At 55.5% G+C, this 26682-nt stretch overlaps 10 protein-coding genes across 11 annotated transcripts; 5 read left to right on the top strand and 5 right to left on the bottom strand.

The window, feature by feature from the left end:
* Positions 1-267: 267 nt before the first annotated feature.
* IUM83_00790 (inosine-5'-monophosphate dehydrogenase) lies at positions 268-2065 on the top strand (the record flags this gene model as incomplete). The annotated part of the gene is made up of 4 exons (XM_067924591.1): positions 268-369; positions 483-492; positions 560-1284; positions 1394-2065. The coding sequence occupies 4 exons, from the start codon at positions 268-270 to the stop codon at positions 2063-2065; spliced, it is 1509 nt and encodes a 502-aa protein (XP_067788564.1).
* Positions 2066-2298: 233 nt separating this feature from the next.
* IUM83_00789 (e3 ubiquitin-protein ligase ring1-like) lies at positions 2299-3517 on the top strand (the record flags this gene model as incomplete). Its single annotated transcript, XM_067924590.1, has 6 exons — positions 2299-2442; positions 2524-2660; positions 2774-2842; positions 2919-3147; positions 3229-3354; positions 3458-3517. 6 exons carry the CDS (start codon positions 2299-2301, stop codon positions 3515-3517), a joined length of 765 nt encoding a protein of 254 aa, XP_067789103.1.
* A 224-nt stretch (positions 3518-3741) lies between these two features.
* On the top strand, positions 3742-4954 carry IUM83_00788 (E3 ubiquitin-protein ligase RING1; the record flags this gene model as incomplete). Its single annotated transcript, XM_067924589.1, has 6 exons — positions 3742-3831; positions 3892-3970; positions 4044-4216; positions 4278-4364; positions 4428-4511; positions 4574-4954. 6 exons carry the CDS (start codon positions 3742-3744, stop codon positions 4952-4954), a joined length of 894 nt encoding a protein of 297 aa, XP_067788819.1.
* Positions 4955-5107: 153 nt separating this feature from the next.
* On the bottom strand, positions 5108-7351 carry IUM83_00787 (protein phosphatase 2; the record flags this gene model as incomplete). Its single annotated transcript, XM_067924588.1, has 8 exons — positions 5108-5281; positions 5363-5773; positions 5845-5910; positions 5975-6094; positions 6185-6906; positions 6981-7034; positions 7141-7239; positions 7333-7351. The coding sequence occupies 8 exons, from the start codon at positions 7349-7351 to the stop codon at positions 5108-5110; spliced, it is 1665 nt and encodes a 554-aa protein (XP_067789100.1).
* Positions 7352-8076: 725 nt separating this feature from the next.
* IUM83_00786 (pleckstrin-like domain-containing protein) lies at positions 8077-10296 on the bottom strand (the record flags this gene model as incomplete). The annotated part of the gene is made up of 1 exon (XM_067924587.1): positions 8077-10296. The coding sequence occupies one exon, from the start codon at positions 10294-10296 to the stop codon at positions 8077-8079; it is 2220 nt and encodes a 739-aa protein (XP_067789101.1).
* Positions 10297-11262: 966 nt separating this feature from the next.
* On the bottom strand, positions 11263-14709 carry IUM83_00785 (phospholipase D, Pi-PXPH-PLD; the record flags this gene model as incomplete). Its single annotated transcript, XM_067924586.1, has 2 exons — positions 11263-14289; positions 14380-14709. The coding sequence occupies 2 exons, from the start codon at positions 14707-14709 to the stop codon at positions 11263-11265; spliced, it is 3357 nt and encodes a 1118-aa protein (XP_067789099.1).
* An 801-nt stretch (positions 14710-15510) lies between these two features.
* On the top strand, positions 15511-17845 carry IUM83_00784 (Endoplasmic reticulum protein EP58, contains filamin rod domain and KDEL motif; the record flags this gene model as incomplete). 2 transcript variants are annotated; one of them, XM_067924585.1, is made up of 3 exons in its annotated part: positions 15511-16314; positions 16382-16918; positions 17134-17145. In XM_067924585.1, 3 exons carry the CDS (start codon positions 15511-15513, stop codon positions 17143-17145), a joined length of 1353 nt encoding a protein of 450 aa, XP_067789321.1. The 2 variants fall into 2 exon arrangements, with proteins under 2 accessions (XP_067789321.1, XP_067789322.1); XM_067924584.1 differs by having other exon boundaries at positions 16382-17845.
* Positions 17846-18735: 890 nt separating this feature from the next.
* On the bottom strand, positions 18736-20191 carry IUM83_00783 (putative vacuolar protein-sorting-associated protein; the record flags this gene model as incomplete). Its single annotated transcript, XM_067924583.1, has 3 exons — positions 18736-18843; positions 18921-19987; positions 20062-20191. 3 exons carry the CDS (start codon positions 20189-20191, stop codon positions 18736-18738), a joined length of 1305 nt encoding a protein of 434 aa, XP_067789324.1.
* Positions 20192-22487: 2296 nt separating this feature from the next.
* On the bottom strand, positions 22488-23210 carry IUM83_00782 (Ras-related protein Rab-8A; the record flags this gene model as incomplete). Its single annotated transcript, XM_067924582.1, has 2 exons — positions 22488-23035; positions 23150-23210. The coding sequence occupies 2 exons, from the start codon at positions 23208-23210 to the stop codon at positions 22488-22490; spliced, it is 609 nt and encodes a 202-aa protein (XP_067789131.1).
* Positions 23211-23793: 583 nt separating this feature from the next.
* Positions 23794-26622, top strand: IUM83_00781 (AGC protein kinase; the record flags this gene model as incomplete). The annotated part of the gene is made up of 9 exons (XM_067924581.1): positions 23794-23806; positions 23945-24772; positions 24869-25117; positions 25182-25306; positions 25407-25649; positions 25709-25797; positions 25857-25942; positions 26004-26149; positions 26227-26622. 9 exons carry the CDS (start codon positions 23794-23796, stop codon positions 26620-26622), a joined length of 2175 nt encoding a protein of 724 aa, XP_067789102.1.
* Between the last annotated feature and the right edge of the window lie 60 nt (positions 26623-26682).

The raw sequence follows: 26682 nt of genomic DNA, 5'->3' as shown, positions 1-26682 counted from the left end.
AGCCACCAACTATCTGACTCCTCCCGACAATATTCGTGGCAAAAGCAACAACAACGCGTCCGAGTGGGACGACCAGCGTGCGCAGGACCTGTTCATGCAGCTCTGCCGTCTTTAAACGCGAAAGCTAATAAAAAAATACGTGACAACTTCAACATGCACTTTTCAGTAGTAATTTTTCGTCTGATTGGCCAAAATGTGTCGTCCATTCAATCACCACAGAGACGTCCTCGACCTGCCATTTCCTAACTAGACGAGCACATCCCAACCATGAGCAGCGTTGACGAGAGCCTCTTCGACGGCGTGAGCGCCGAGCAGCTCTTCCACAACAAGGACAGCAACGGCCTCACCTTCGACGACGTCATTTCCTTGGTACGCGCTGCTGCAAACCTCTCTGCCTCGTGGAAGTTTGCTCATTCACGTATCCTTTGGTGCCATTGATACATGTCAACGCCGCCCGCCCCCTCCATTATCCCTCACTATAGCCTGGACACAGTACGTTATACTTTGTGTTGTGCATATACAATGATGGTATTGTGGGTAACGTATGGTTGCCTGCCAGTTAACTTCGGCGTGCAAGATGTGGACGTGGCCACGCGACTGACCAAGAAGATCAAGCTGTCGGCGCCCATCGTGAGCTCCCCCATGGACACGGTGACGGAGGCCAGCATGGCCATCGCCATCGCCCTGCAGGGTGGTCTGGGCTTCCTGCACTACAACAACTCGATCGAGCAACAGGCAGAGATGGTGCGCGCTGTCAAGCACTACGAAAACGGCTTCATCCCCGAGCCGAAGGTGCTGAGCCCGTCAAGCTCCGTGGCTGACCTGGACGAGCTGAAGGTGTCCGGCGTGCCTATTACGGAGGACGGAAGTGTCAAGGGCAAGCTGGTGGGCCTGGTCACGAGCCGTGATGTCGACTTCCTCGAGGACCGCTCCGTCCCTCTGTCGAGCATCATGGTACCCCTTGAGCAGCTGGTCGTCGGCAAGTACCCGATCTCTCTCGAGGAGGCTAACAAGGTGCTGAAGGAGGCCAAGAAGGGGACACTCCCCATTGTGGATGCGTCGGGCAACCTCATGTCGCTCATGACTCGCCTTGACCTGCTCAAGCACCGCGACTACCCGAACGCCGTCCGTGACCCGGAGACCCAGAAGTTGCTGGTGGGTGCTGCCGTTTCGGTCAACGATCAGGCCAAGCCGCGCGTCGATGCGCTTGTGGCTGCTGGAGCCGACGTCATTGCGCTGGACGCCCGCCAGGGTGACAGCGAGATCCAGATTGAGCTGGTCAAGGTAAGAAGCATGCTTTCGTGCTATTGCTACGAATCCTCATTGAGGATTCCTCAAGCTGCACATCTAACTGACCGGCTTGCATCTTGGTGAACTTGTTTCGTATTCACAGTACATCAAGCAAACGCACCCCTCGGTGGAAGTCGTCGGTGGCAACGTTGTAACGATGGAGCAGCTGAAGCACCTGCTGGACGCCGGTGTTGACGGTGTGCGTGTCGGTATGGGTGTGGGCTCCGTGTCCACCTCGCAGGTCGTGAAGGCTGTGGGCCGCGCGCAACTGTCGGCCATCTACAACACTGCTATTCTGGCGAAGGACTTCGGCGTTCCCGTTATCGCCGACGGTGGCATTGGTAGCCCTGGTGCTGCGATCAAGGCCCTCTCGCTGGGCGCATCGGTTGTGATGATGGGCTCGAGTCTTGCTGGCACTGCGGAGGCTCCTGGCGACTACTTCTTCCAGGACGGCATGCGCCTAAAGCACTACTACGGCAGCAGCAGCCACGAGTTCTACCGCCACGGCGACCCTGCCCACGCTACCGCTGCTCCGAGCCACGTCGCTGTCGGTGTGTCCGGCGCCGTCGTGGACCAGGGCAGCGTGCACAAGTACCTCCCGTACATCCAGCAGAGCATCCGCCACGGCTTCCAGGACCTGGGCGTGCTTTCCATCCCGCAGCTTCACGCCTCGCTTTACTCGGGCGAGCTGCGCTTCGAGCGCCGCACCATCAGCGCGCAGAAGGAGGGTGGCGTGCACGACCTGTTCACCTACTCGAAGCAGCTGTACGCCTAAAGCGCCTGACGCTACCGACTGAAGTTGTAGCTCCATGCATTGCATCCATTAATCAAAAAATGTAAATACATGCCGCATGCAGCAATTAAAAAGCTCACAGCAAGTTGAAGTGCACCAACTTTTTTATTTACGGATCTCAGAAATTGCCCAAACCCATACCTAAAACTTTTCCTCTTTTTTGTGCCCAATTGGCTGAGCCCTTCTTATCAAGTCAGAAAGTTACGAGAGTTACGATGACGCCGACGCCGGCCGAGCAGGAGGCGCCGCGCTTCTGGTGCCACGAGTGCGCCGCCGCCGTGAGCACGCGCGTGGACGAGCCCAGCGAGGAGGTGTGCTGCATGCGGTGCGGCGGCAACTTCGTGGAGGAGATCGAGGAGGTCAGTGCGGTCTCTGCGGCAGGACTGAGGAGTTCACTCGCCCTTCGTAACCTGTTTTTCTCTTCTGTTTCTCCGGATTAGGACGATCCGCCGCAGGACTTTCAGGCGGAGCAGGCGGAGGACACGCAAACCCAGACGCAGCTCCCTGCGGCCTCCACAGAAGGCAACACGCGCGCTGAGATCCGCAACGAGTTCGGAGGAACACGCCCACTACCGCGGTATAAAGCGTTCATGTTCTTTTTTCGCTTTGTGTTTTTGGCAACGGAATTTCGAGAAAAAGTTCGTTTTTACAAATTCTTTTTTTGTTGTTGCTTTTTTTTGCGATGGGCAGACCTACTGTTCGAGCAACGCGATTTCCAGCGACAGATGAAGGAAGAGACGGCCCCCCGCCGCTTCCGGAGTGAGTAGATGAGGCACGGCGAGTTTTGGTAGGGAGATACCTGACAGTGTGGGATTTTGTGATCATTTTTGGACAGCTTGTTTCAGTTTTTGTCGGGCGCAGCTGGGCGCAGTACGCGCTTCATGAGCAGCAATGGGAACCCCGTGGAGTTTTTCGTCAGTGAGTCCGGAGAAGGTGGGGACCCGTTGGGCCTTTTGGATGCTCTGGGAGGCATGTTTCCTATGCTGGCGAGCAACCCAGGTGACTACGCTTTTGGCAATATGGCCAATGTGATTAACCAACTTATGCAGAATGATCCCAACCGGGTAAGATATATGAGCCGTGATTCTGTCTGGGCTATGAGGAAATCAAGCTGACAAGTTAATGATGTAATTTTCAATTTCTAGCATGGAGCTCCTCCTGCAGCTAAGGAGGTTGTGGAAAAGCTGCCAAAGGTGAAGATCACTCAGAGCGATGTTGATGGCAGCGCGGAGTGTCCCGTGTGCAAGGATTTCTTTGCCGTGGATGACGAGGTGCACCGTTTACCCTGCGAACACTCTTTCCACCCAGATTGCATTCTGCCTTGGCTCAAGGAGCATAACTCGTGCCCGCTTTGCCGTTTCGAGCTACCCACAGACGACCCTGACTATGAAAGACGACGCGCAGCATCCACGACCACATGATGAGGTCAATTAAGCATTACCAGCTCAACCCCACTCTAAAGCAAGGCGCGCGCAACATATCCTTTCAAGCAGTACACGTAGTCATTTTCGTCTCTTCAGTGATAGAGTAGTAGGCCATTTGAAATGGAAAGAGTTGGTCGTTGGGATTTGGCTTGGGATTTTGGCTTGGTATTTTGAGAAACCGACATTATTGGTATCCTGGTAGAGCCGAGGGGCGTTGAACTAGTAGCAGGACGTATGGTCGTCTTACGACCGGGTTCCAGTGTGCTGAAGCCTGGCGTTCGTGAAAGACAACGGGAGTTGGAGACGGTCATAACGAAATACGAGGTACGTTGGTCCCCACCCCTCCCATGGCGGTAGCCTTTCAGATTGATGACGACATAGTAGCTCTTGCTCGCGATCGGCAGAACGAAGAACGCGGATTTCGAATCGATCGATCTACCACAAATCATCTTCCGTCTTGGAGGTTTGTACAAGTGCTGTTAACGACAAGAAGTTCAAATCCAGGTTTAACGTTGTACGATTTTGCGGCTCGGCAGAATGTCGGCTCTGCTTAGTTCGTCTTCAGCGTACAGCCTGGCAGATTGACCAACAACGTCAGATTCCTGCTCCGCTTAGAGATGATGATGAGGATGACGACACTGTCGACCCAGCCCAGACCATGCATTCAACCCACCTTGATATGCTCGAGAAAACTCGGCGTTTGTATCAGGTATGCCTCGACTGCTTGCTTTTACGTTTTTAGTAGCATTGATCACAGATGCTGCACGTAGCTTCCTGAGGTGGCCAGAAGTTCTTTAGCCATGCAAGGAGAAGTGCAGGTGCTGATTGAAACGGGGGAGCTGTTCACGTTTTGTGGGGTACGTTCGTTCAGACACCACTCTGTAGCTGACTATACTTACTATCCTCGAGCGAGATTGTAGGACCATGCACATGCGATGGCTGCATACGCAGAGGCCATTCGACTCTGCTATAACATTGAAGACGAAGCAACCGAGGCGATTCTGGTAGTTTTGTATTCCTTGAGAAACCACAAATCTACTTGACTAATCGTTTCCTGATGACGCAGACATCGAAATTGCGAAAACTTCAGCACCATGCGGACGCTGCAGCTCGGATGGAAGCGCTAATGGTCCAACGTGCATCGGATGGCGACAACAACGCTGACAGCGAGCGGAGAAAACTGAAAGCAGCATTTGAAAAGGTTGCTGATGCTAATGGATTGCTGGTGAAGGGCCAGCTGGAAGCACTAGCGGGGGAGCTGGGTATGCACGACGCTTTATCCAACAGTGAATTGGACGAAATGTGGGGGCAACTGCAACAAAACGACAAAAAGACTCACATGCGGGTTGAGGCTAAAAAAACAAGTGTGATTTCGTTTGAGACTTTCTGGAGATGGTGGGTGTCAGACGCCGTGTACGACTTCATGAGGCACCATGCTTCGTACTAGGAACACAGAACAACGAGGAACGGTTTAACGCTACTTTGCACTAAATACACAGCAATAGCAAATGCTTTGCTTCGATGTATATGTTGAGTTTATTGCGCAGTGCGTTGTCTGTCTTTTCTTCGAGAATGAGATACAGGCGATATCTACCTAAAACTAGCCGAGCGTAGCGAGCGCCCGCTGCGCAAAGAAGACAACGTCGGCATCGCCATCCTGCAGTAGAGCCGTGAGGCAAGGGGTGACGGTGCTCGCACACGCTTCCGCGTCTACTTTAGGGCCCAGTACCTCCAATGTTTTTGCAACGTTAAAGCGGATGTTTGGAACCGGATCCTACACAACAACAGCAGTAGCGGTAAGTACGTTGCTAATGACTGCCGGGTTTGGCCTGCAACAACACAGATCAATCCATACCTGCGCCAACTCCACCACCAGAGGGATCAGGAGTGTTTGAATCGTCTCGGGGGTCATCGCTTCGCACAGCACCTTCACTGCGTGCAAAGAGGTCAGACGGTGCAGGTAGTTCGCGTTTGAGTGCATGGCCAAGATCCGCGGCACGACGCTCGACCGTGCCCAGTCCACGCCGAAGTGCTCCGTCAGATTCTTCAAATTGATCGTGGCCGCCTCGCGGATCGAAAATACATTATCCACGAGCCACGACATGCAGAGCTCCGCGAGCTGTTCCTCAAAGTAGTCGCGTCCCAACTGAGCGGCTAGCAGCGGAATGTACTCTATAATCGCCAGACGAATACGCCACTGACGATCTTCCGCAAGATGCACGATAGCTGGTAGGAGTGACTGCGACAGAAGCTCGATTCCAATCACCTACTCAACGACACACATCATCCCAATTACACAAGTATCCGACTGTTGATCCCTACTCCAATACGTCTTACCTTGTTGCCCTCTTCCAGATTTGAGATGACATTTAAACGCACTTCCGAATTTTGGTCATTGAGTAGCTGCACCACACAGAGGCAGGTTAGGTAACTGGTTCCAGCTAATATACATTCAATAATCACGTACAAGCAGGAAGAGGGGCAGGAGGTGCTCAATTGTAAGGTCGCGACCCAGGAATGGAGCGATCTTCATCACCACAGCAGCCAGAGCAGAACGCACGTGGTCCGACATATCGCGCGCAAGACGCTGAAAGCAAGGTACGATTTTCTCCACAATTCGCTGTGGTTGCAGGAGCCGTGCAACGCCGAGGATCTTTGATGTAGCCGCAGTGCGTACCTCGGCCTCATTGTCCTCAAGCAGCGAAACCACCGAGTCGCAGAACGTCGAATTGATGGTCTCTGCGTTCAACGCCTCGCAGATCTCCGGGAAGCGGTTGGCCACGGACCACCGCACACGCCACGAGCCATCACGTGCCGTCTCAAAGATGGTCGGAAGCACCTGCGTTGGGAGAATTTCGGCGGGGACCAGACGCGCCAGCGCGACAGCGTTGTCAATCGTGTGTATCCGGACCGAATCCTGGCGGTCCGTAGCCAGCGCCAAGAACAGCGGCAGCATTTCAGCGCTGGCGCTGGGTCCGTCCATAACGGACGCAAAGCCTCCAAGCGCAGCGGACGCAGCCTTCCGCACCATAGGGGTGTCGTCCCGGCAAAGCTGCCCAAACATGCCGCGCATCTCGGCCTGGATCTCAGCCGAAAGTCTCGCGTAGCCGACCTGGAAGAGGCTGCACGATGCAATGCGCGACGTGAACCAGTCGCGGGTGACGAGACGGCGGAGCACCGGCACAAAGTGCTCCGCCACGTGATCGGGCTCCATCGCCTCCACCACCTTGCAGATCGAGCGCACCGCCATGTCACGAACCGAGGCCTCGTCCACGGTCGCCAGCGACTCTAATGGCTTCAGCAGCAGGTACGCGTGAGCCGGGCCGCCCACCACGTCCACAAAGTCGCCGAGCTCCTCGGCCATCACGAGCAGCACTTCATCCTCGTCATCCAGCGAGTCTATCAGGATAAAGAGGTAGTTGTCAAGAGTCGATACCGTAGCTCGAGCACTGGTAGGAGTAAACACTGCATACCGTTCATGAAGGGCAGCAGCTCGTTCTGCGTGCGCTCGGGGCCCAGCGCCTCCGCTGGATTCGAACGAACGTGCCATAAACCGGAAGCAGGTGCGTGGTTAACCTCTCTAAAGCAGAATCAGCAAGGAGAGAGCGGTAGTGCTGCAGTGTATAATAGTACCGATGATGCGGATCTGGCGGATCGAGTTCAGGCGCAGCTGCACGTCTTCATGCTTGAGCTCGTCCACGAGGATCGCGATCGGGTACAGGCTATTGTCTTCTGCAGGTGACAGTAATAATAACAATAAAATATCATATTTTAGAGGTGTTTCGGACGCCCCTCGTGGGGAATAATATTAGCTCGCAGTCGTACCAGCCGCTGCCGTCGCCATTTGTCCGCCGTTAATCCGATCTGTTACGTTAATTTCAATAGCCCACGCAGGGCCACCGGCCGTCAGCTCACCGCAGCGCGCTCGCAGCCTGCACAGAGTCGACGCACCTGGCTCGGGGCTACGCTGGAGCAGGCGCAAAGGGGCGGGAGGAAGCAGGGGGGACTCGCCCGAGCTCGCCACTCTCTCTCTCCGACTTTTTGGGTGTGTGCCCGCAGGGGAGGCCAAAGGATCGCAGCGGCGCCGCTGGTATCTATTTCGACCAATCGGAAATCGGGATAGGAGACGCGAAAATCAGCGATTGGCTGGCGCTTGAATTAGTGGAAAAAGCGTCGAGTGCTGGAAGGAATCACTTCTGTATTGGCATGCACTATGTGGTATGCTGGGCAGGATGCGGACAGGTTGTAGCAATTTGGTGCCGTTGGGCGCGCTTGATCCACGAGGATGTCGAGTAGAACGGCGAGTTGGTGCCGGATCGCGAATTTGAAGTTTTTACCACGTCGTAGTTTTTTTTTGCTTCAGAATGCGGTTATGCCTCTTGGCAGAAAGCGTCTAGGCTTCAGTATGTAGATGACGAAACGATACTTTGCATGAGAAACTTTTAAATAAATTGCGCTGCTTGATTTACGTTACGGTGGGTGTGTGCAGGCACTTCGGCCATGGTCACCATGAACATTGTCACTTCAGAGTGAGTGCATGCCGTCGGCGCGGTGTTGTCGTATGTTGATTTAGAATTCGAGTTGGTCGGAATCCTTGAAGCTGCCCTTCAGGTCGGAGGAGTCGTGCTTCGACGGCAGCCGCGACTGCTCCAGCTGCAGGTTCTCGATGTGACCCGATGTGATTCCCTGCGACACCATGCGGATGCTGCAGTAGATAACGCTGGCCCACTCCATGCGCTCCTCATCCGTGCGCGTCTGCAGCACCAGCTTGTCCGAGGGCGAGCGCGCCACCACGATGCACAGGTCGCGACCGGGGAAGTGGACCAGGTTCAGGTAGCAGCCGTACAGCGAGAACGACTTGCGGTGCTTGAGCTCGGCCGGGGCCCTCTTGCCGTTGCTGTACGACGACACCTCCTTGTAGTAGTGGATCTCGCCGTTCGTCACGATGACCACGCGCCTCTTCCAGTTTTCGAAGCCCGAGCGGGACTTTTTGATCAGCACGCCGCGCTTGTACGGCGGCAGAAGAAACTCGAGCTGTAGAGGGAACGACGACGCACGCAGGATCTTGCGTGCCTCGGCATACGTCTCGCGAAGAATGCTGCGGCCCTCGACGGAGATCAGCTGGCTGCCCACAGAAACGCCCCGGTTTCTCGGGCTCGACGCCACGATGAGCGCCTCGGTGCGCTTCTGCATCTCGATGTCAATGTCCTCCGGTCGCTTGAAGAGCACGCCAATCTTGCCCAACGGGATCTCCTCGGCACGCTTGACCACAAGTGACAAGCCCGCCACCGTACCCTTCTTGCCAGCCATTTTGCCAAGTGCCGTCTGCGCTTCTTGCAGAGCCTCAATCCAGAGATGCATGGAATTTTCATTGTGCGCGTTCAAGTGCATCTCGAACTTGCCATCCTTGGATGTCAGCACGAAGTAGTATTTCCGTCCGTCAGGGCACTGCGCCATGCCCGGACTCACGATTGTGTCCTTCAACGGCACCGACCCCTTTAGCTCGCTCTGGTTCTCCGTGTAGTACCTCAGCTCGCCCTTTTCGATCCGGAAGAAGCGGTTCTTCCAGTTCTTGTTGACATGGCCGCGTTTCAGCAGGCATCCTTCCATGTGAATGTAGGACGTAGGGTCGTCATAGCGCTTCCACTCGTGGTTGCACTCCGTGTCACGCACGTAGAACTTGACCGTCTTGCGCAGCGGGTCCCAAGGCTGGGTAGGCACGGCACCGGCCGCGTGCAGTCGAGCGATCCATTTGGTCATCATGCGCTGAGACGGCGCTGAGATCATGAGGTTGCGCTGCGGCGTCGAGATAAGAAACACAAACTTCTTGTCCATGGCGTTGGCCTGCACCGACACGTCTGCCTTGGAGCCATATCCAATATCCATCGAGCCCTTCAGCTTCTTGAGAGTCTCATCGGCGTAGTAGGACAGCACGCCGTCATTCCTCAGCACGAAGAAGCGCCAGTTCCACGTCTTGAACTGCTGGCCGCACTTCTCCAGCCAGCCTTGCATTACCACGCCCATCTCGTCGTCTTGGGGGCGCAGAGCTACATCTGGGTTGTGTGCAGTGTTGCGGGGCACTGGACCACCCGGTCTGTTGCTGTTGCGTCCCGCCGCCTCGGCTGCTTCCTCCTCCTCCGCCACTTGAGCCATGGCGCTCTGACCCATCTCCGAGTTAGACGACTGGCCCAGCACGTTCATCCACGAGAAGCGGAAGCTGTCCTTGACGCTGTTGCGCTGCGGCGTGGATGCCAGCGAGCCCGAGCCCATCGGCGACGCGGCGGTCGTGGTCCGCGATCGAGCCGATCTGGTCGTCGGCGCTGGGGACGGCATATTTGCAGCAAAGTCGTCGTCGTCGTCTGCCCCGACAGACACGTCCGAGTCCTCCGAGTCCGAGTCGAGCAGCGGAGGCGGCGGGGGCGACTGCACGGCCGTCACCATCGTGGTCATCGTGTCGTTGTCGTACTGCGCGTCCACGTAGCGGTCCGTCGACGCCGTGGAGAAGCGGCGCTCCTGCTGCGCGTAGGCGTCCGGTCGGCTCTGCAGCGGCGCGCTGCGGCGCGTCGGCGCGTACGTGGGGCTGCGGCTCTGGCCCTGCTGCGCCTCCCACGCCGTGTGGCGGCGGTGCTGCTCCGCTCGCTGCTGCCGTATCTGCTCCCTGCGCGCTTGCTGCGGGTGCTGCGGCTGTCGCTGCGGGATGCCGAAGACCAGCGGCTCGTCCACCTCGTCGCCTTTCACGTTGCGACCGGCGGCCGAGACGTCGAGCCCCAGCCACTTCTTCAGACCCATGTCGGCAGGCGGAGCGAAGGAGAAATGGCGAGTCTGGCGCTGCGCTCTGAGTGCAGCAGGGGGAATAAGCTCACGCTCTGCGGTGTCCGTGCGTGCGAGCGAGCGATGACCCAGTGCGGCCTGGGCCGGCGATTCAGTTGTGACGCCTGCGAGTGTATAGGCGCGATGGAAGTTGCATGCGCCAGGCCAGGCTGACGCTCGCCACGTTTCCGAAAAGGTATGAAATGCGACGTCGCCGGTTTATTATGAGTGAAAGGGAATACGCGATGGCATCTCCATACCGAGCGCTGTTTGTCAGAGATGCGGTTTGCAAAGCTATTCGGTCGCGCAGTTCCGTGTTGAAATTTTGGCTTGACGCCCTAAAAAATCGCTGCTTGACGCCGGCGCGAGCACCGTTGCCCTGGAATCCTGTTTCTGCGTGCTGTCGTCAATGGAGGAGGGCCACCAAGATGCGCGTTGCCGGCGAAAGTCTGCCCGGCGAGCACGGCCCCAAGGCTCGGGCAGCGGTCGCGAACCGGTCACGCATCGGGCCGCGGATGCGGGCGGCACTGTGTCGCACTCTGTCGGCATCGGCCTCGCGACTTATTGGCGCCACCAGTAATCAATGCGGCAGCCCCGCACTGCCGCTCCAAGCATTTGCTGGGCGCGCCCGATCTCGTCTCAGTGATCGAAAGCTCGGCGCGACTGGCATGTCCACCGCGGACGTGCTTCTACGGGTGCAAATCCGAGGCGCCTGCAATGCGTTTGCAGCTCGATACTTCGGGGTGAATACATGTATGGAGCACAACGATGTCGATCAAAAAATGGTCGTTCATTCAATGCGGGGGCGCCGTTGCTGTATCTTCAATCGTTAGTGCCGTGGAGCCCCCAACACCAACTACTTGCGTGAACGCAAGTGCATGTATGTACTGGGAGAGTGTGGGTTGTGCGTAAGAGAGAGAGAAAACAAGGGTAACTGTTTGACGCTCACTGGAAGAGCTCGGCAGGGAAGAGCTTGGGCTCCAGCTGCTCGTCCACGAGGAACTTGAGCGGGAAGTACACGATGTGGCCCTGCACGTTGCTCAGCTCGTGCTTCTTCTGGGCGATGTGCGAGCTTTCTTTCATGTTCACGTTCATGGCGCCGCTGAACACCGACTTGCGCCCTCTCGTGCTGCCCTGCGGCGACATGGCTCCTCGATCACTCAACGACGACGAGCGGCCGTGGTCTTCGTTGTTGCTAGTGACATCCGTGATACCGCTTCCCATGGCTGCGGCGACCGCCTCGTCCGCGCCGCGGCCCGACGTGTCGAGACCCTGCGCAGAATGGATGTGCGAGTCGATCTGAGCAAAGCTCGTGACGCTGTCCGACGGCAGACAGCCGAAGACCGAGTCGTAGATCTGGTGGTTGCTCATCGCCTGCTCCTGCATGGAGAACCACGCATCCTTGCTCACCGGGTCTTGGTACTTGTGGTACATCGGCGTGCCTGGCTTGATGCCGAAATGCTCCTCGAACAGCTTCATGCGGAACGAATGCCCGAACTTGCCCACGTTGTACGAACCTTCGGCGATGGCAATTTCCTCCTCCATCTCGTGGTCCTCCACCAGCACAGCGATTTCCGAGTCGCGATCGCCGCACATACTGCGTTCGTTAATGTTCGCGGAACCGATAATGCAAGCTCGGTCGTCAACAATCATCACTTTGCTGTGGATGTACACCTCCTCAGTCTGAGCTTGGGCTCCCTCACGGGTACTGTGGTTCCGCAGACCATAGAAGGCAATGTACTTGAACGGGTCGTCGTCCTCTAGCTCTTGGTAAAGCCGCTGGTAAATCGAGTGCTCGCCGCGACAGATTGTGCGGTATTGCCAATGCATCACACCACGCAAACTACTGGCATCCTTGTCGTCCGGCTTTCCGGGGAATGCAGGCAAGAGCGGCATCACCACAATCACACGGAATTTCTCGTTGTTGTCCGACGCTCGCCGAATGCGCTCCACCAGTGCATTGGCGATGCGGTTCGAACAGCCGTGGTCTCCCTCAAGGCCCGATACAAAAAACTGATTCTCGATGTAGACGAAGTGCTGCGCTGATCCGATGAGACGAATGTACGCATTCTGGATACTGCGCTCCGTGGCCACACCACCTGACCATAGGGACAAACTCCGTAGAATCTGCGTGTTCACGCGGTATCCTCGAGCAGCAACTCGCTGTTTGTGTTTCTCAAAAGCTTCGTCACTGTCATCACCGCCATCAGGCAAGTCAAGCATAATATCGCTGCTATCTTCTTGCAAGATAGGCATATTGCCTGACTCGTTCTGGCTGCTCAACATGCGAGCCATCCGTCGATCACTGTTGAACCCACGGTTGTCGGTGTTAGCACGCGCTCTCGACAGTCCACGCATGGCACGCACGGCATGCACAGCCTTCTGAAGCCGCTTGGTCAATTGCTGGGGTCCACGTTTGTCAATGATTGTCACCGGGTAATCTTTCATGGGCACGAGGTGGTGCAGCTTTCTTGATTTCTTGCGAGTAGACACCGAGTAGTTCCAGCGCTGAACGAAATGGCGTGCCACATCGCGAGCTGGCTGGCCCTCAAGACGGCAGTGGCAATCGTGCCATGGCATGCGAGGCACAACATTGCGGTCGATCATATCCTCATCAGGATGATCAACTTCGACGAAGTCTTTGACGCGTGGATTGGAAAAGTCCTTGCCGACGAAATCCGTTGGTTTGCCAGGCTCATCAAACAATTCGTGACTGTGGGTGTCCCAACGTCCGAAGCACAGATCAAGGCCACCCACAAAACTCACCCGCTGATCAACGCTCACAATCTTCTCGTGGTGCGACCACAGACCGAGCTGCTTCATCAAAAAGTCGGGGTCGCGCAGCACGTGAACGTTCTTGTGCAGTTTGCTTAGCACCTGCTTCGAGAACATGCTGTTCAGGGTCAGTGCCACAGACACCTCCTTGTACATGAGCACGTAGACTTGTACTCCCTCTTCCGCTTTCTTCTGCAGCGCAAGGTCAAGTCGAGATTCGGGATACTGTTCCGCAGGACGCAGCAAATGGATGGTCGGGCAAACCCACCAACCCGCAATGAAGATCTCCTTCGTGGCCGACTGGATGGCGTGGTAAATAGCTTCGTACGCACTGCTTCCGTCAACATACCACTGCGCGAAAGACGTCATGTGCACGGGGTTACGCGGAATGGCGAACGATCCGTCACGGTGAGCCTGCGACCAGTTGGAGGCCTCCGCCATGCGACGAATATCGTTGGCCCATTTGAGAAGCGCTTGCTTCGACTTTGCCTCCATCTGAAGAACGTACGTAGCGTTCGAGACCAGCAGTGTCGTGCTGGACCCCGTTGTAGCAAGGCCGCGTTCAATGTTGAACTTGCTGTCGAAAAGGAAGGCCTTGCGAGCGATTGTGTCCTCGATGGAGTCAAAGATGGCAATACTCGACGTCTTCAGCGACACCCAGCGCAACCGCTTAGCACGGAAGTTCACGCGCTTCACCACGCACATGCAGTTGAAGCACTCGTTGTCCCACGAGACAGACGCGCGGTTGATGCGAACGTTCTCGCGATTGCCTTTGAGCCAGAAGCGGGTCTTCAGCCAGCCCTCGCGCACCGACGTGCGTCCCATCTCGTCGTCAAAAGTCGAGTTGCTGACCTGGAACAGCGCAGCCACGTACGGCGACCGTAACAACCTGGGGATCTTCACCACCGTGTCTAGCAGCTGCTGCACGAGCGCTACCATCTCGGGGCCAACCGACTTGTCCGCAGACGTCAAGAAGAGCTTGCGGAGCTGCGGCCACCTCGATTCACTGGGTGCGTGCGTGGCCTCCGGCACGCCGGACGCGCCAGCGCCATGCTCCGCACGCTCTTCCGCTGCCATTTGGGCGGCAGCCGCTGACGGCGCGTGCCTGAGGTGGGGTCGACTCTTGATGTAGAACCAGAGACTCGAAATGGACGACTTGGGGATCTCCACCTTCCACTTGAAGTTCTTGTACTTTAGCTGCAATTGGTCGATCACACAGCATATTGCTCAGGTTAGTCCCGCCAGCAGCGCCGTGCTCTATGGACGTTGCAGCCAGTTGGTCCGTACCTCGACGTCGTACTCGACGTAGCGCGTGGGCCAGGACTCCTCGAAGCGCCCGCCCAGCACGTGCACCTCGGGCGGCTCCTCGAACACGTAGATATCCTCGTCCGGGTTGTGGTGCAGGAAGCCGAAGTAGTCGACGGAGTCCGAGGACGCCAGGCGCGGTCGACCGCAGGGGGCAGTCGACCCGCGGCCGGCGCCAGCCGTCGTGTCGAAGACGGAGGAGCCCGCGTTCGAGGGCGGCTGGGACAGCTGGGGCTGCTGCTGCTGCTGCGCGGCAGCCACCACGTCCGCGACGCTGGGCGACGCCAGCGTGTCCTGCTCGGTGGGGCTCATCGCGTCGCTATGCCGAATTGGAAGTGAACCAGGTTTAGTAACGCGGTTGCTGCTGCTTCTGGCTTCCCGATCGAAAACTGTCGCCCGACTGCTGGCGCTGCGATTGGCCCGCTCTGGAGAAAAGGCCTCCAACTGTGGGTGCAAAATGGTCCGCCAACGGGCGATAAACAACAACTTGTTGTTTATCGCCATTTGGCGGACCAGCCAACATTGTTGGCTCCCGACTGCAATTGCAGTGCTCCTTGAGACACACTGGTCGAGGAAGGGTTGCCGGACTTGGCACTAAGGCATGAATGTTGTGCATGTAGATGATCACCGATGTGTAGAGTCGCCGTATTATTGCCTCCCTCCTAAGAATCAAACGAGCATGGATAAGAAACAGCTCGGATGATACCGCTGCTAGGCATTGCACTCGGACAGTGAGATCCGCGCGCGGCACCGCACGCGGTACCATGTTATCGAAGACGGTTGGTCTAAGGCTCACGTAAATCTATGTATCCGAAGGTGACTTACACGAATCAAGTCTCGGGAACCCACAATTCCGTCGGTACAGCTGAGAAACTTAATGACGGGACCGCGACTCGTTGAAGCCTTGGGGTCCCGTCATCGCCGTTGGCAACCGCAAGCAGGAGCAGTATCGTTGCTTTGCCAGCAGGCAGGACTCTCAAACAAGTACGCAATTTATTCCTCACCAAAACAAAACACAACACAACACAAGTAAACCGTCAAAAAGCACAAGATGAATGTGGTCCACACGCGCTCCCTCAGTAGCCAAGGCGTTGGTCCATTGCGGTCGCCACCATGGACGAGCGTCCGATGCTGCGCGGCATCTTCGCGTTCGAGGACGAGGAGACGCCCGAGTGGCGGCGCGTGGTCATGTCCGAGACGTCCGGCGGCGTGCCCAAGTTCGCCACCAAGGCGGAGTGCGAGGACTTCATCCGCAAGCACTGCTGGCGCGGCTCGAACCCGGACTTCCCCAAGCTGCAGCACGTCTTCTCCATGCTCGTGGACTGGCAGCAGATCACGGAGGTCCTGATCCCCAAGATCCAGGAGTACGACGACAAGTTCCCGCTCGAGCCCGCGCCCGAGGTCAGCGGCGACAACCGCTTCGCGCAGGGCGAGGGCGTCCCCATCGCAGAGGACGTCGACTACCGCGTCAACATGCCCTTCCACCAGCGCACCAACCGCGAGTCCACGTTCAACACGCTGCGCTACCTGTTCTTCCACATGCGCTGCGGCATCTTCGTGATGATCCGGCGCCGCCGCGTCGTCATCTTCGCGCCGTTCGCCAACAAGGACTACGAGAACAACTGGGGCGAGAACGTGACCTTCGACAGCTCGGACGGCAGCATGTTCGCCTACTACCGCGAGAAGCAGCGCTACTACCGGCGCGAGAACATCATCCCGGACGTCAACAAGTGGTGGGCCAACGGCAACATCATCTGCAACGAGCACTGCAGATACCGCAACAAGGAGGACGAGACGCAGTATTGGGGCGACCAGTTTCTCACCCAGTTGCGTGATATGCTCGAGGATGCGTGCAAGTACCGTAACATCGCAGACTGCGAGTTCTTCATTAACAAGCGCGACTACCCGCACTTGAAGGTGAGTCGGATTTGTTAGCATTAAGGAGGCCTAGCGCGATGCTAATTTTGTCGTCTGTGTGGTGCAGGAAAACCTGAGTGAGCCGTACGGATTCCTGTTCGACAAGGACGACCGCAACCCCGACGATGATATTCCGCTTACGGAGCACCTGTACGCGACATATGCGCCGATCATGAGCTTCTACGTGTCGAAGCGCTTCGCAGACATTCCGTTCCCGTGTTCGGAGGACTGGGAAGCTGCTACGGGTCTTGTGTTCCCACAGTCCTTTCGGCATACTCATTGCGACCAGTGTCCGTGCCGTAACCCGACGCATTGCGATAACGACTGGGAGTGCTTTTGCGATGTGGGCGCTAACGGCCGCAAGAGGCATGGAATTGAAGGCGCGCGCGACCTTTTTACAGCAAACAACTTCCGAAAGTTTTACAAACCGTGGGAAGACAAGGTAAACACTGCGTTTTTCCGCGGCAGTGCTACAGGTGGTGGAACAACTATTGAAACCAACCAGCGCCTTCACTTGGCTCATCTCTCGAATACATGGAAGAACGATCCCACAATGAACGGTGAGGCCGAGAGAGATGCTGCTGGTGATAAAGATCAGGAATTGGTGCCGCTGCTCAATGCTGAAGTAACAACCTGGAATCTTCGCGACAAGAAGATTGCTGGCAAGCCCATGACATTCCTGCGTCACGAAGACTTCATTTTTGAGGGAGGGCGCCAGCATTTCATCCCGATCTACGAGCAGTCCAAGTTCAAGTATATTTTGTACGTGGAAGGCCACTGCGCAGCGAACCGTTATGCTTTCCTGATGCGCTTGGGCAGCGTGATTCTTAAGGTTGAGTCACGCTGCGTCGCAGACGAGATGTGGTACTACCCCGTTCTCAAGCCATTTGAAGACCACGTGCCAATCAAGGCTGATCTTTCAGACTTAGCAGAGAAAATTCAATGGTGCCGCGACAACGACGATAAATGTCAACAGATTGCCGCTCGTGCCAACGAGTTATACGAACAATTCGTGTCGAAGGAGGCCATTCATGACTATATGGAGATCATCTGCAACCGAGTCGCGCAGCGTTTCCAGACGACTCCAACATGGTACAAGCGCCCAGAGGGCGTCGAGGCTATGAAGAAACCTGATCTTGGCCGTTCGCGTGGAATGTGTGTTGGCGGTGCGAGCGCGCGTTATTGCAAGCGCTGCCTCGAAATGAAAGATGACGATGAAGAAGCGCGAGCAAAGCGTGACCGTGAGCGGGAGACGTCGCGAGACAACGACCGCGGTAGAAGCTATTCCAGCTTTAATCGCGACCGAGACCGCGATCGTAGTCGTGACCGTGACCGCGATCGCTACAGCCGCAATGACAGTCGTGACTACGACCGCCGAGACCGTGGCTACGGTGGCGGATCGGATAGAGACAGGTACCGCCGCGATGACAAAGAGCGCGAGGAGAGGAGTCCTAAGCGCCCACGTGTACAGCAATGCCGGAAGTGCCGTCGTGCAAAGTCTGCTTGCCAGTGTAGCTTCCGTGGTCGTTAGTTACAGCTAGCCCAAGCCATTTGAAGAAAACTATGGTAAAGGGATACTCGTCAAGATGATTGTTATCCCAGTAGGGCAACGCCTAAGCTTACAGCTAGCGACGAATACATGCTGTGTGGATGGCTCGGTCTGTCCAATGCATTTTGGCACAGCCCAATAGTTGTTTCGAGCTTGTTTGGCAGCAAAAACACATTGGTGCGGTGGTCGAGCAGATTCCTTCCCTGCCGCTATTGCCGAGAATTTTGGGCTCTTTATTTTTGTCGGTTCCAGTCAGGGGGAACCTGCGCCACGCTTCACTAATTCGTTTGCCATTTCGATCTTCGCCGCTTACACTCAATCGAAAGCCCGATTGATATGAACAAATCGGATGACTTCGGCCCTGCCTGCACGAAAGACCCGAAGAGGAAGAAGGTATTCCTGAGGCGACTTCATAACCAGCTTTCTGAATCGAGAATGCTGGAAGCGCTTGATCGAAGTCTGCAGTATGCGAGACCAAGAACCGCTGAAATCGGGCGGCAATCAACTGAATTAGGCAACCAAGAGCAAGAGGAACAAGATACCGCAGATGGCCAAGACGAAGAGGAGGAACTGGTTTGCGTGTCTACAATGGTCAAGATGGTCGATGAAGGACCCGCCATGCCAAAGAGCGCAGAATTTCAGGCAGGTGGCGTGCTGAAGACTGTGCGCTACATTCACAGGCAGCGAGCTATTGACTCTATGCCGCAAGAGAACCAAGCCGAGCATTAACGCTTTGCGAGCGCTGGGCCAACTCCATAAAGCTATAAGTTAACAGCAGCGTTGGGGTGGCATACTTGGCTGCGTCTATCTTTCATGTGTCATACAGCTAGTACCTCCCCGCTATCCAGACATCCTCCCTAAACAAAAAAATCCTAGTTCTCGACCTCATTATCTTGCACGAATTGCTTAAATTTGTTGGGATAGAAGTTGGTCCCTTCGAAAGTTTCGTCCCGGCACAATTCTCCAAGCTCTTCGGCTACCTGAGAAGATAAAAGCACGTGCAGAAATCAATACTTTTGTCTCGAGTGAAGCTAATCATCGACCCTGACCAACATACCTTCAGATATTCCCAGGCTAGCGGGAATGAAGTGTGCATCTCCACCGACACGTCGGTCGAAGTGATGTAGCCGGAACTGGACTTCTGTGCCATCTTCGCCAAACGCTCTGCTACCTTGTCCTCGCGATGTGAGTCTGTTTGCAGCACAATGAGTCCACCCGGAAATTTGCGTACACTGTATCCAAGCTTGAGTTTTTTCTGCAGCAGCGCCGCATGATGCAGGTCATCCGGGGATACCAATTCTACACCGCGTGCGCGATTGAACATACAGTAGATATCCGAGAGCGTCATGATGCCTCCGTTCCGCGGCATGTGATCCCCGAGATACTCTGCAAGCTGTCGCGCAAGCTGTTCATAGTATGCCGCGCCTGAGTTCTCGCGTGTGACCGGGCTGGTGATACCCATATCCAGCATCAATGAGCTTAGCTTATTGATATCTTCTTCTCTGTCCGCCGTCGACCTGCCATCTTCCGCTGCCTTCTGCGTGTCCACATAGCGTTCAATCAAGCTAACCATATCTCTGGCTTTCAGCATCAGGTTGGCCAGGTCGGAGAAGGCGGCGGCCGCGAGTTCCGAGGTCTCCTTCTGCGCCTCCTGCTGGCGTCTCATAATCCCGGCGATGCCTGCATCCGCAGCATTGAACTGCCGCTTCACCAGTCGTCGGTCGGCCAGGTGACTCGGCTGCGTGTCCTTCCAAGCCTTGCGCTTGAGCGACGCTTCCAGCGGGCTGAAGAAATCGTCGCGTCCTCCGTCTTTGAAGGACAGCTTCAAGAAGGACGTGGCGAACGGCTGCGTGCGCGTGGTGATGTCCACTCGCACCTTGGCAGAGCGCTGCAGGAAGCCCGCCTCCTTGGTGATGCGCGTGATCCACTCCAGCGGCACGAAGAACGCCACGGGCGGAGAGCTCGTCTCGTCCATGTAGAAGAGGCGGTGCGTGGTGACCGAGCAGCGGCCGCGCAGGTGCGGCGTCTTCAGGGTGCGGTCGTACAGGCCGATGTGCTCCTCGCTGTAGATCTCCACCTCGTTGCCGAAGAGCGCGGGGCGGCCGGCGGCGGTCAACGGCAGATCTGGAGTTCGGAGCAGATCCATTAGAGGTTAGTACGGTCAATTGCGGCGGCAAAACAGACTGAAGAGCGCGCACTTTGAAGCATATCCATCGCCGAGATGTTAGTGAACGTCTGGTGCACGTGGTGGCCGCCGCTGCGCGGCCCGGAGGCCGATGTGGGCGCGCTGGAGGTCACCGAGCGCGGGGAAGACGACGCCTCGCTCATGCCGGAGGGAGTTGTGCGAGTCAAACACCTTGACAGCTTATATTATATATGTGTTTTAGGAGGTAGATACATAGAGACGAGTGAAGCCATATCGGAAAGAGGAGGGTACATGTGAGCTATTCTTGCAGCCAGCAAGCTGCAGTTGCCGCGAAAAGAGGTTTGCAGTTTGTCATGGCAGCTCCGATCATCGATGCACGGGAGATCCCAGCGGAATGGATCGTTCGCGAGCTCCTGAAAGTTTGCGGGCCGCAATGTCCCGTCGACATTTATGAGAACACCGTGCCGACATTACTTCACGACGGCGAAGAAGACGACGCGCGACATACGGCCAAGAAAGACTGGTGGGATGCATGGCGTGCGTACTTTTACCCAGCTCCACAGTTTTCACCATCAGCGAGTTTCCAGCAGCTCAGCGCAGACGATATGAACTGCGCCGATCACCCTCTCGCCTTGGGTTGCGACGGTTTGCTGCTAGTGCTAGCGGCGATACTTGCCGTCCTAGTTGCAATCAAGGCTGGTATCCGAGTTTCCCAGTGGCAAAGCAGACGTCACTAACCTGCACTCCTAATTACAGACAACGTTTATCTTAGTGCTTGCATTGACCAAGTTGAAGTTGTTTGTACGATAGAAGTTACATTTCCGACTGCTTCCGTTTCACGACTCATCAGCCGTACCCCGCATCTAGGCTGACGCTTATGAGCTCCTTGGGCGCTCCATGCAGCTTCGCCGCTTGTATCTGCGGTACTTCCCACCAGCGCTGAGGCTCGAGTATGTCCACTCCGATGGCCGAGTGGGGCTCAAGACCATCGACCTACCCCACCTCAGCGCTGAATCCAACATTGCTCTGGTGGCTCAGCAGCTTATCGATCAGGAGCGCTTGCTCTCGAAGGCCACGTTGACCAAGCTGAAAGAACTACTTCATCGCCTGGTGGACAAACATCTCGTGTACGCAAGCCACCAGCAAAGCAGCGCGTTCCGGATCCACTCGGCATTGTACCCTCATCAACTTCCAATGACCAACATGGCCTGTAGTAAGAGCGCGAAACTTGTAGCAACCAGCAGCTACGACAAGTCTATCCGCTTATTGCGCCCGTTTGATGCACCATGCGCGGCGAACTCGTTGTCTCTCAGCAACAAACATTGTGAGAAAGAGGTCGCAACGTTGACAGGCCACGAGGGCGTGGTGTTCAGCTTGACGTTCAATGCACCACATGCAACGCGGTTGCTCTCCGGGTCGTTTGATAAAACTTGCCGATTGTGGAATGTACAGACAAAAGAGGCTATCGGTGTTTTTCGTGGTCATGCCGGGGAAGTTGTGGGAGCTGTTTTTGCTCCTGGTGCCGCTAGCAGTCGATGCTTTGGAAGTTACTCGGTGGATCGATCTGCCATCGTGTGGGACCTTGAAACAGAGTCCATCCGGCATACCCTCTCCGGGCATTCTGCCGAGGTGTCGTGTCTAGCGTTTGACTCTGCTGAGACCAAGCTCGTTGCCACAGGCTCTTGCGATTCCACCATAAGGCTTTGGGACACTCGCTATGGTGGCTGCTTCCGTTGCATCGAGCACCATGACGCTGAAATTTCCAGCGTCTCATTCGACTACCAAGCAAACACATTGCTATCATCCTCTGCCGATGGAACGTGCAAGTTGTGGGACGCACGCACCGGCAAACCTCTTTATGACTGGGAGGAGCACTGTGGTCACGAGGCCACCCACGCTGCATTTAATGCATCGGGGGCCCTCGTTGTATCGTGTGGTACGGACGGTAAAGCCTATATCTACGACACGCTTACGGGAACTAAAAGATGCGCGCTGCTAGGTCATCACAAGGCGGTGAACAAGGTGTGTTTTAGTATGCAAGGACTGCAAGTACTCACTGCCAGCACCGATGGAACAGCTCGGGTGTGGAACGCTTTCTCCGGGGAGTGTCTGCAAGTTTTGCGCGGTCACGATGCAGAGGTTTACGATTGCAGTTTCAGCTATGATGGGAGCGTTGTCCTCACGGCATCCATCGACAATTCCGTGCGCGTATGGCAGCGCGAGACTGACCAATAGAGCTGGATGCCTGCGTAGTGATCAACACATTTTGCAATTGAATCCAGCTATTGATTTCAAGTCTCGCCAGACTTCAGAAAGCAGAGCATTTGCTCTGGTATTAAGACGGATCAACATAATTGATGAAAAAAGTAGTTGAGTTGAAGTAGCAGCTATAGTAAGGCAGGATGCATATGTGGAGGAGCAGCGAGCGAACCTATCCAGCTCTGACGCCGCCGAGCCCAAGCAAACTGACTGTGAGACTTAGCAACAGCCCTTCTTCACAGGTGCCGGTTTTGCGTTGAGGTTGACGCTGTCCTTCTTGTGCGGTCCGCCTTCTTCCATGAGCCTGTTCTTCACTTCGCGCGCAATTTCGATGAAGCCGCCTTCCACGTTGATATTGTTCTTCGCACTCGTCTCGAAGAACTTGACGCCGTACTCGTCCGCTAATGCCTGGCCCTCCTCCGTGCTTACGACCTTGTCGTCCGTCATATCGCACTTGTTGCCGATGAGGATCTTGTTCACGTGCACGTCGGCGTGCTGCTGGATCTGGCCCACCCAGTTGCGGATGCTCTGGAAGGACGCGCGGTCCGTGACGTCATACACCAATAAAATACCCTGCGCGCCGCGGAAGTACGACGTCGTAATGGTGCGGAAGCGCTCCTGGCCAGCTGTGTCCCAGATCTGCAGCTTCACCTTCTTGTTGTCGAGCTCTATGTTCTTGATCTTGAAGTCGATGCCGATGGTCGTGATAAACGTCGGAGAGAACGAGTCGTTCGCGTAACGCAACAGCAAGCACGTCTTTCCGACTCCTGCTCCGGCAGCCCCCAAGCAACAAAACACATAAAAATAACAAACAAACCATCAGAACGTTGCAATCCCTCTCAACTCAACACCTCCACCGTCTCAGTAGCTGCAGCACGCACCGCTGTCGCCGATCATCAGCAGCTTGATCTGCATATCGAAGGGGTTTTCATGACGAGCCATCGTGACGAGTTACGAGTCTATCGGCAACAAAAAACACAATAAAGAGGCACTAGTCAGCACAACGAGCAAGGAGAGCTTGTTTCACGTCGCCGACGCCAGCAGAGCCTCGCTTCCTCCCAGTCGCCTGGCGCACCCAATTCCAGCCTCAAATCTCGCGCGTCGAACAGCTAAAAAGCAGAAGGCGGAGAAAGTGGCCGGACGTGCAGTCGACAGGAGAGAAAAAAGGTATCCAAGGCGTCGGGAGGACGCGGGCGGGCTGCCGACGCGCGGAAACACGCGGGAGAGCGCCGTACCTGCACGTGCGGAGGCTCGGGGCGGGCTACTGCTTCCTGGCGACGACGAGAGGCGCGGGGTGGCGGGGCGGCGGCTCGGCGTTCTCGCACTGCGCTCGTCGGTTGTTGAGTTATTTTCCGTCTCCCCTCCCCAGCGCTACCGTAACGCATAAAAAAAGGGCTATAGATAGCCACCGTTTCTAACCGAGATTTAGAAACGGACTGGCGTGGCGCACACCGATAGAACCGGTTGAAGCGTCGTACTCGAAGGTCTCCAAGGTCAGTTTCCAAGCTACCCACCAGCGGCCACTATGACCATCAGCCGTACGTGCAGCTTGCTTCGCTACTATATCGCCGCGATTTTGTAGGATGAATGCGTTTTGCAATGACGGAGTATGGATTGACGGTTTGTATTGTGCGTGCGTGTCGTCGTGGCGTTGTTGTGTCATTGGTACCGCTCAGCCAAGGACGCGGCCGAGAAGCCGAGCATCGACGAGTTCGCGCAGGGCAAACCCCTGGGAGAGGGCAACTTCTCGCGCATCGTCGAGGCCAAGCACAAGGCCACGGGCGAGCAGTTCGCTCTCAAGGTGATCGAGAAGCAGCGCATCAAGCGGTTGCGACTGCGCCACCAGAACATCTTCAATGAGATCAACATGGAGAAGGACGTGCTCAACCGTCTGCGCCACCCGAACATCATCCGACTGTACCAGACGTTCCAGGACGACAGCAACCTGTACTTCTTGCTGGAGCTGCTGGACGGCGGAGAGCTGCTCACGCACCTGCTGCACGAAGGCCGCCAGCTCCCGCTGGACGAAAGTCTAGCGCGTTTCTACCTGGCCGACGTCGTGAATGCCGTGGAATACATGCACACGAACCAGGTGCTGCACCGCGACTTGAAGCCGGAGAATATGGTGGTTTGCAAGAATTCGGGCGGGCACCTGAAGCTCATCGACTTTGGCACCGCGAAAAACCTAGCGGACACGGCGCTAAACGGACCGAACTTTGTGGGCACGCCAGAGTATATGCCCCCGGAGACGATTGACAACAAGGAACCGACCTACGCAAGCGACATGTGGGCCTTCGGTTGCATCGTCTATCAGCTCCTCACAGGAGAGACACCGTTTAGCGGTGGCAGCGCCTATCTCACCTTCCTGCGCGTTCAAGATGGAAGTTACTACGTGCCGGAGTATCTTTCGGACGAAGCCAAGGACTTAATCAGCAAATTGCTGAATAAAGACACTACCGCTCGTCTTGGAGGCACGCAAATTAATGCCATGAGTGCTGTCAAAGGTAACGATGATCATTGTTGCGCTATATTTTTCTGTCTTGCAGAAGTCTCTAACGTATTATGGCTCTCTTGATGTTGACATGTTTTTCAATGAATAGCACACCCATTTTTCAAGGGGATTGATTTCGAGAATCACATGCAAACTAAACAGCCTGCCTCACAATTCTGCGGATCTGACCTGCTTCCGCTAGTAAAAAGTCTTGCTACCGTGGAAAAGGCCAGGAATACCCACCACCCTTTGGACTTCACCGGCGACGAACAGCAGAAACAAGTCAAAGCTCTTTCGGCACGCGATAGAAGCATTCTAATGCATATTCTTCGACGCAAGCAAATATTGCACTTACCAGGTGAGTACGCCGAATTAGGTTGGTAGCAGTTTTCGTGCTAACGCCAAGTTCTGCTGGTCTCCAGGAATGTACCCTCGCTTCTTCAGCTCAGTTAGCCTTGGTCGGTGCTTGTATGCCTGCAACGGTGGATACGTGGGTTTCACGCATGATCTTCAAAATCAGTGGAGCGACACCTTCTCTTTTATGCAGGTTCGTGGAACGGATACGATTAGTCAGTTGCGCACGCATTTTCACACGAACATATACTAAACTGGAACTGCGTGCGTGCTCGTGACTTCTTCTCTGCTAGCTATCCGGGCCCAAGCTCGGTCGGGCTGCAGCTATGGCTGAAGGTGACAACCGGGGAGGCTCTACGTGGGGTACCGAGGCAGAATCATTTCTGAAAGCTATTGAAGTCCTCAATTCTCAGCGGCCAGCCTTCGCTGTGATCTGCGGCGATTTTGTTAACGCTAAACCCTCTCAAGAGTTCTATTCCACCCAAGTGGCAGCCTTTCAGGAACTGCTTAATCGAATTATACCTCAAGTTCGGGTGGTACGTATTAATATTTTGCTTGACGTTGATATTCGTCGTCTAATGAGCTTTTATAACAGATTTTTGCCGCTGGATCTGGCGAATTTGAAACCCAAGAGGAATTAGACAAGTACCAAGAAAATTTTGGTGACGCTCGATTCAGCTTTTGGTAAGAAGAGTACCTCGGAACGCGAGCTGATACTTGTCAAACTAAATCGATTTGTGTAGGTTTGGAGGGATCAAGTGCGTTGTGCCCAATACGACGATACTCTGTCGTGAAAAGGAGTTTTCGAAAGAGGTCTCAGCCCAGACAGGTCGGTGATTATCCTCAAGTCTTGCGACACCGATCGTCCTAACGTGGTGCTTGTTGTGTAGAATGGATGAACAAGGAGCTGGAGAACGGCAAGCTATGTGCTCGTGGAACTGTGGTGATGTCAGGTCACCCTCTCAGCCCAACCGCATCAAATATTGAAACATCGACCAGCAATAATGAAGTTACCGGTGTCGAAGTTCCCAAACAGGTTGGTGGTTGCTCATACTTCGACACTTTCTTGAGATATGTAAATCGAGTTAACGGTTGCTTTGTCCTTCACGACAGCTTCGTTCGAAGTATTGGGGTATGATTCGAAATGGCCAGGTGTGTCTCGTGGTGAGTGGGAGCTCGACATCCAACACCGTGTCAAGTGTCGTGACTAAAGCTGCCGTAGAAGAAGCAGATGAGTACAAGTGCGAGATTGTGACTTGTAAAGCACCATGGGGAGGATCTTCGAGTCTCATCCATCACACCGAGATGTCCCAAGCCGGTGTCGTTACCAAGGCATTTCACGTGGAAGATTCAAGTGCAAGCGTTAGCCCGAGCGCTACCGACGCTATCGATGCAGCAGACACAAGAACCAAGCAGAGCACATTCACCCCAGAGGAAGAAGGCCAAGAAACAATCTTAGCCGCCGAAATGGTGACGCTTAGCGTTAACTCTGCACGCAAAGAAGAATGAACTCATGGCCTGCCATCGTGATACAACTAAGACGTGAATGAACACAAAAATGCCGATATT

Source organism: Phytophthora cinnamomi, assembly GCF_018691715.1.
Source record: "Phytophthora cinnamomi strain GKB4 chromosome Unknown Contig53, whole genome shotgun sequence".
Taxonomy (NCBI): Eukaryota; Oomycota; class Peronosporomycetes; order Peronosporales; family Peronosporaceae; genus Phytophthora; species Phytophthora cinnamomi.
This window is presented reverse-complemented; position numbering and strand designations above follow the sequence as displayed.